Genomic DNA, 7,557 nt, shown 5'->3' on the forward strand with positions numbered 1-7,557 from the left:
TCTACCTCACCTTTGACAGCAGTAGCATTACAAGTTACGACGACTTGAAGGATGCTCTGACGGCTCACTTCAGTCCGAAGCGCAACAGGGAATACGAGGTCTACTTGTTCCGTCGTGAGAAACAATCTCAGTCGGAGACCCTTGATAGCTACGTAACTCGTCTTAGGCGTTTGGGCAAGCACTGTCAATTTGCAGATATGGACACAGAGCTAAAGTCTCAGGTCGTACAGCACTGTGTGTCGTCGAAGGTACGTGAAAAGGCTTTCATGGAGAGCAGCATGTCGTTGGCAGACCTCCTTACTTATGCACGTTCAGTGGAAGTCACGATGTCGTCTGTGGCAGCCATGGCCGGGGCCAGCAGCTTCAGCAAGCCTGAACATCCCCAAGTCCATAAAGTGGAGAGGCGACACCCATCAAGTCGTGACCAGCCCAGTCCTTCCAGTAAGGCCGTTCGCAAATGTAGCGGATGCGGGGGGAAATGGCACGACAACCGCTCGGATTGCCCAGCATGGGGCAAGACGTGCAAGTCCTGCAGCAGGTCGAATCATTTCGCAAAGGTATGCCGGTCGAAGGCTGTGCATCAGTTTTCCGAGCAGAGAGCCCCGGAGTTCGCATCACCTGACCAGACGGCGGAATACAGTGCGGAGCTGCACCACACCAGTTGCTCTGGTCATGTGCGTTCCAACGTGGATCCTTATATGTGTAGTGTGAGTCTGGCTGGCACCCCTGTTGTGTTCGAGATAGACACCGGAGCGGCAGTAACAATAATCAACAAAGCGGAGTACCAGACACTGGCGTCGAAAGATACCAAGCAGCAACTCCCCAGTCTGGAGACGAATGACCTGCCGAGCCTTAGGTCGTATGCTGGCAAGATCATACCAGTTATTGGTCGTCTCATCTGCAATGCCCGCCATGCGAAGAACTCGGCTCAGCTGACCATGTTTGTCGTCGAGGGTTCTGGTCCGAATCTGTTGGGTAGAGACGCGCTGCAGACGCTAAAGCTCAACTGGAACCGAGTCTTCAATGTCACCGGAGATCTGAGCAGTGACCTCCTGAGCAAGCATCCTGATGTTTTCAAGCCCGGACTAGGCACCTGGAAGCACGGCAGTGTCAAGCTTGCAGTCGACCGCAATGCTAGACCTCGCTTCCTGAAAGCTCGCTCTGTGCCTTATGCTCTACAGTCTGCCGTGGAGAAGGAGCTGGACAAACTAGTCGACAACAATGTCATTCAGCCAGTCGAATTCGCTGAGTGGGCAGCACCGATTGTGCCAGTTCTCAAGAGCAATGGCCAAGTCCGCATCTGTGGTGATTACAAGTGCACTGTTAACCAGGCAGCCAAGACAGATAAGTACCCATTGCCGAACATAGAGGATTTGTACGTGAAACTTGCTAATGGCTGTTGCTTCACCAAGCTGGACCTCAGTCAAGCTTATCTCCAATTACCACTGGATGAACAGTCTAAACTTCTTACCACCATCAACACCACGAAGGGACTGTTTGTGTACAACCGACTGCCTTTTGGTGTGTCTTCGGCCCCGAGCATATTTCAACGTACGCTCGACCAATTGCTAGCTGGAATACCAATGGTCGTGATCTACTTGGATGACATCCTTGTCTCTGGCACAACTCGTGAAGAACACGACAAACATCTGAACATGGTTCTGGAACGTCTCAACGCAGCTGGATTGCGTTTGAACCGCACCAAATGTTCATTTGCAAGGTCCTCTGTGACATTCTTAGGTCACATCATCGATGCATCTGGAATTAAGCCCACCAAGGAGAAAGTGCAAGATGTCATCGATGCAAGGGCTCCTACCGACGTCCAAGAGCTGAGAAGCTACCTCGGACTAATCAACTACTACCACAAGTTCATTCCTAACCTGAGCTCAGTACTTGCTCCGTTGTATGAACTATTGTCTTCCAAGAGTTGGGACTGGTCTCACCGTCAACAGTCCGCATTCGAGAGTAGCAAGAAGCTGCTCATTGACTCACCCGTCCGTGTGCATTACGACCCTAAACTACCAATTATTGTGAGCTGTGATGCCTCACCGTACGGCATTGGTGCAGTTTTGTCGCATGTTGTCAATGGCGAGGAGCATCCGGTAATCTTCGCATCGCGTACCCTGTCGTCAGCAGAACGAAACTACGCACAGATTGAGAAGGAAGGCCTCGCCATGGTTTTCGCTGTCAAGCGATTCCACAAGTACCTGTATGGCCAATCATTCACTCTTCAAACAGACCACAAACCTCTGCTGGGTTTGTTCAGTGAGTGTCGGCCCGTTCCTGCTATGGCCAGCGGTCGTATTCAGCGTTGGGCGCTGATGTTAGCCAACTATGACTATGAGCTACAGTACAAGCCCGGCAAATCGAATGGAAACGCGGATGGTCTCAGTCGTCTGCCGGCACCAACGCCAGAATTCCAGGTTCCCGTGCCGGCTGAAACAGTTTTGTCAATGACTGTTTTGGACGGAACTCCCGTAACATCATCGAGCGTTGCGCAATGGTCTCGCCGTGATCCAGTGCTTGCATTAGTTCTTAAGTACGTCCAGGAAGGCTGGCCTAACGACGTGCATAGTGATTACCAAGCGTACTACCGTCGTCGAAGTGAACTCTCTATCATCGATGGGTGCTTACTGTTGGGGTCTCGCGTTGTCATTCCGCCCCAAAGCCGAGAAAAGTTACTGGAAGAGTTACATTTCAGCCATCCCGGCATAACCAGAATGAAGTCGCTCGCCCGCAGCTACGTCTGGTGGCCATCGATCGATGCCGAAATTGAACTCAAGGTCCGCAGCTGTGAGCCATGTCAAGCAACCCAGAAGTCTCCAGCACTACAGCCATTGCATCCCTGGGAGTGGCCAGGCAAACCCTGGACCCGACTGCACATTGATTATGCAGGCCCTGTGGAAGGCAAGATGCTACTTGTGATCGTCGACAGCCACAGCAAGTACATCGACGTGCACGCCGTTCCATCTGCTACGTCGACAGCTACCATTGGCAAGCTTCGTGAGTGTTTCGCTACACATGGTCTTCCGCAACAGCTTGTCTCGGATAATGGCTCAGTGTTCACCAGCTCGGAGTTTCAACAATTCTCCTCAAGTAACGGTATCAAGCATACCTTGGTTTCACCCTACCATCCAGCAAGCAACGGTCTTGCTGAACGAGCAGTTCAAACAGTCAAATCCGGCTTGAAGAAATTGTCAGGTGCTGGTGGAGACCTAGCGTCACGGTTACACCGCTTTCTGTTTCATTATCGCTTAACGCCTCAGTCAACAACAGGCCAGTCACCATTTCAGCTGCTTATGAACCGCACGCCACGTTCTCGTCTTGACCTGACGTTTCCAGATACATCAGCACGTGTCTTGAACAGGCAAGGTGCTGCTGTTGACCGTCGCACAGCTCGGGCGTCGGATCTCTGTTGTGGTGATGCTGTTTGGGTGATTAACTTCACATCGACGCCTAAATGGATGCCTGGTGTGCTGGAAGAATGTCTTGGTCCAGCCACGTTTACTGTACGTCTGGATGATGGTCGCATATGGAAGCGCCATGCTGATCACATTAGACGCCGTCTTCCGTCCGAGGGAGGAGAAATGCTACCCGAGAGTGCAGGCATATCCGACCGGTCATCACCGCCATCGACTTCAACTTCAACTTTGGCAACTGCACAGCCGCCGTCACATGCAGATGCCGAATCACCACAGCCGTCACAGCCAGAGGTTGCCGCCAGCCGCCAGGATGTGGAATCAACATCGCTATCCTCTTCTGCATCTGCTGCACCTTCTGCTGAATCTTCTACTCAGTCTTCTGCTATCTCTGTTAATTCTCCTTGCTCTAATCTGCGCAGGTCTACACGCTCAAGGAAGTCCCCTGATCGTATGAACTTGTAACTGCACACCTGCTGGGTTTTGCGTTCAGCTCTCTGTTGATATTTGCAGTTCCTTAGTGTTGTACATTGAACTCGCTTCTCGTATCAGCAACAAATTATAGTGAACTCATTTCTCATACTATTGCCTATGTGTTCCTCATCTAATGGTGGAGGGATGTGATATCCGTACTAGTGAGCTACCTCACGTGATAGATCATTATCTTTCTACTCCTCTACTCTAAGTTGTATCAGCCGCGCATGCTTTTCCGTTGTGCTGCTGAGCTTCTCTGTCGTTCTAGTTCGACGTTCTAGTTTTGATCTTGAAGTCAACAGTTCCCCTTTTGTCTTGTCCTGAACTGCTCTGGTGTGATCATAATACTCTCCCTCTGTCTCTCTCTGTCTCTCTCTGTCTCTCTTTCTCTGTCTCTCTCTCTGTCTCTCTCTCTGTCCCTCTCTCTGTCTCTCCGTCTGTGTCTTTCTCTCTGTCTCTCTCTCTCTGTCTATCTCCATGTCTCTCTCTTTGTCTCTCTCTGTCTCTCTCTCTCTGTCTCTCTCTGTCTCCCTCTGTCTCTCTCTGTCTCTCTGCCTCTCTCTGTCTCTCTCTGTCTCCCTCTGTCTCTCTATCTCTCTCTGTCTCTCTCTCTGTCCCTCTCTTTCTCTCTCTCTCCCTCTCTGTCTCTCTCTCTGTCTCTCTATCGGTCTCTCTCTGTCTCTCTCTGTCTCTCTCTCTCTGTCTCTCTCTCTGTCTCTCTCTGTTTGTATCTCTCTGTGTGTCTCTCTGTCTATATCTTTGTCTATCTCTCTGTCTCTCTCTGTCTCTCTCTCTGTCTCTCTGTCTCTGTCTCTGTCTGTCTCTCTCTGTCTCTCACTGTCTCTCTCTGTCTCTCTCTGCCTCTCTGTCTGTCTCTGTCTGTCTCGCTCTGTCTCTGTCTCTCCCTCTGTCTCTCTCTGTCTCTCTCTGTCTCTTTCCTTCTCTCTCTCTCTGTCTTTCTCTCTCTATCTGTCTGTGTCTCTCTCTGTCTCTCTCTGTCTCTCTCTGTCTCTCTCTCTGTCCCTCTCTGTCTCTCTTTCTGTCTTTCTCTCTTTGTCTATTTCTGTCTCTCTCTGTCTCTCTCTGTCTCTCTCTGTTTCTCTCTGTCCCTCTCTGTCTCTCTTTCTGTCTCTCTTTCTGTCTCTCTCTGGCTCTCTCTGCCTCTCTCTGTCTCTCTCTGGCTCTCTCTGTTTCTCTCTGTCTGTCTCTGTCTCTCTCTCTGTCTCTCTCTCTGTGTCGCTCTCTCTGTCTCTCTGTCTCTCTCTGTCTCTCTCTGTCTCTCTCTGTCTGTCTCTGGCTTTCTCTGTCTCTCTTTGTCTCTCTCCGTCTCTCTCTGTCTCTCTCTGTCCCTCTCTCTGTCTCTCTTTCTGTCTCTCTCTCTGTCTCTCTCTGTCTCTCTCTCTGTCTCTCTCTCTGTGTCTCTCTCTGTCTCTCTCTGTTTCTCTCTGTCTCTCTGTCTCTATCTCTCTCTTTGTCTCTCTCTCTGTCTCTCTCTGTTTCTCCCTGTCTCTCTCTGTCTCTCTCTGTCTCTCTCTGTCTCTCTGTCTCTGTCTCTTTCTCTCTCTGTCTCTCTCTGTCTCTCTCTCTGTCTATCTCTCTGTCTCTCTCTGTCTCTCTCTGTCTCTCTCTCTCTGTCTTTCTCTGTGTGTCTCTCTCTGTCTCTCTCTGTCTCTCTTTGTCTCTCTCTCTCTCTCTCTCTCTCTCTCTCTCTCTCTCTCTCTCTCTCTCTCTCTCTCTCTCTCTCTCTTCTCTCTCTCTGTCTCTCTCTTTCTTTCTCTGGCTCTCTCTGCCTCTCTCTGCCTCTCTCTGTCTCTCTCTGTCTCTCTCTGTCTCTCTCGGTCTCTCTCGGTCTCTCTTTCTGTCTCTCTCTGTGTCTCTCTCTGTCTCTCTCTGTGTGTCTCTCTCTGTCTCTCTGTGTGTCTCTCTCTGTGTGTCTCTCTCTGTCTCTCTCTGTGTTTCTCTCTCTGTCTCTCTCTCTCTGTCTCTCTCTCTAACTATCTCTCTGTCTCTTTCTCTCTGTCGCTCTCTCTGTCCCTCTCTCTGTTTCTCTCTCTCTCTTTTTCTCTCTGTCTCTCTTCGTCTCCCTCTGTCTCTCTCTCTGTCTCTCTCTGTCTCTCTCCGTCTCTCTCTTTCTCTCTCACTTTCTGTCTCTCTCTCTGTCTCTCTCTGTCTCTCTCTGTTTCTCTCTCTGTCTCACTCTGCCTTTCTCTGTCTCTCTATCTCTCTCTCTGTCTCTCACTGTCTCTCCGTGTCTCGCTCTGTCTCTCTCTGTCTCTCTCTGTCTCTCTCTGTCTCTCTCCGTCTCTCTCTCTGTCTCTCTTTGTCTCTTTCCCTCTCTGTCTCTGTCTCTGTCTCTCTCTGTCTCACTCTGTCTCTCTCTGTGTGTCTCTCTCTGTCTCTCTGTGTGTGTCTCTCTCTCTGTGTCTCTCTCTGTCTCTCTCTGTGTTTCTCTCTCTGTCTCTCTCTCTCTCTCTGTCTCTCTCTCTAACTATGTCTCTGTCTCTTTCTCTCTGTCGCTCTCTCTGTCGCTCTCTCTGTTTCTCTCCCTCTCTTTTTCTCTCTGTCTCTCTCCGTCTCCCTCTGTCTCTCCCTCTGTCTCTCTCTGTCTCTCTCCGTCTCTCTCTGTCTCTCTCTCTCTCTCTGTCTCTTTCTCTGTCTCTCTCTGTCTCTCTCTGTTTCTCTCTCTGTCTCACTCTGTCTTTCTCTGTCTCTCTATCTCTCTCTCTGTCTCTCACTGTCTCTCCGTGTCTCTCTATGTCTCTCTCTGTCTCTCTCTGTCTCTCTCCGTCTCTCTCTCTGTCTCTCTTTGTCTCTTTCCCTCTCTGTCTCTGTCTCTGTCTCTCTCTGTCTCTGTCTCTGTCTCTCTCTGTCTCTCTCTGTCTCTCTCTCTGTCTCTCTCCGTCTTTCTCTGTCTCTCTCTCTCTGTCTCTCTCTCTGTCTCTCTCTGTCTCTCTCTGTGTCTCTCTCTCTGTGTCTCTCTCTGTGTCTCTCTCTGTCTCACTCTGTCTTTCTTTGTCTCTCTATCTCTCTCTCTGTCTCTCACGGTCTCTCCGTGTCTCTCTCTGTCCCTCTTTGTCTCTCTCTGTCTCTCTCTGTCTCCCTCTTTGTCTCTCTCTGTCTCTCTCTCTGTCTCTCTCTCTCTCTCTCTCTCTCTCTCTCTCTCTCTCTCTCTCTCTCTCTCTCTCTCTCTCTCTCTCTCTCTCTCTCTCTCTCTCTCTCTCTCTCTCTCTCTCTCTCTCTCTCTCTCTCTCTCTCTCTCTCTCTCTCTCTCTCTCTCTCTCTCTCTCTGTCTCTCTCTCTGCGTCTCTCTCCGTGTCTCTCTCTGTCTCTCTCTGTCTCTCTCTGTATCTCTGCCCGTCTCTTTCTCGCTCTGTCTGTCTCTCTCCTTGTCGCTCTTGCATTTTCTACCCTCCTTTCTGTTTTTTATTCTTTCTCCCTCATCCTCTGTGTCAGTGACAATGTTAGCATCATCTGGGTAATCCAGATACCCGGTATAAATGACTGTATTGATTGTATTGATATTGATATTGTGTAGTAGTGCATGCACATCTCGACGGGAAAATACTGTAATGCCTGGCCCTCATGTAGGCAGAGCTTTTCGCCGATGCTCCGACATCGACTCGGACATGAAATCAGCCAACTGGGGCAGACCTGTAATGACTAT

At 50.2% G+C, this 7,557-nt stretch overlaps 1 protein-coding gene across 1 annotated transcript in view; it reads left to right on the forward strand.

Annotated features, from left to right (window-relative positions):
• The window catches only part of LOC135816503 (uncharacterized protein K02A2.6-like), a 4,059-nt gene extending 175 nt beyond the window's left edge, over positions 1-3,884 (forward strand). The window contains exon 1 of the mRNA XM_065329699.1: positions 1-3,884. This exon is cut by the window's left edge and continues 175 nt beyond it. Coding sequence (XP_065185771.1) covers positions 1-3,884 — 3,884 coding nt within the window.
• Positions 3,885-7,557: the final 3,673 nt, after the last annotated feature.

Source organism: Sycon ciliatum, chromosome 5 (assembly GCF_964019385.1).
Source record: "Sycon ciliatum chromosome 5, ocSycCili1.1, whole genome shotgun sequence".
Classification (NCBI taxonomy): domain Eukaryota; kingdom Metazoa; phylum Porifera; class Calcarea; order Leucosolenida; family Sycettidae; genus Sycon; species Sycon ciliatum.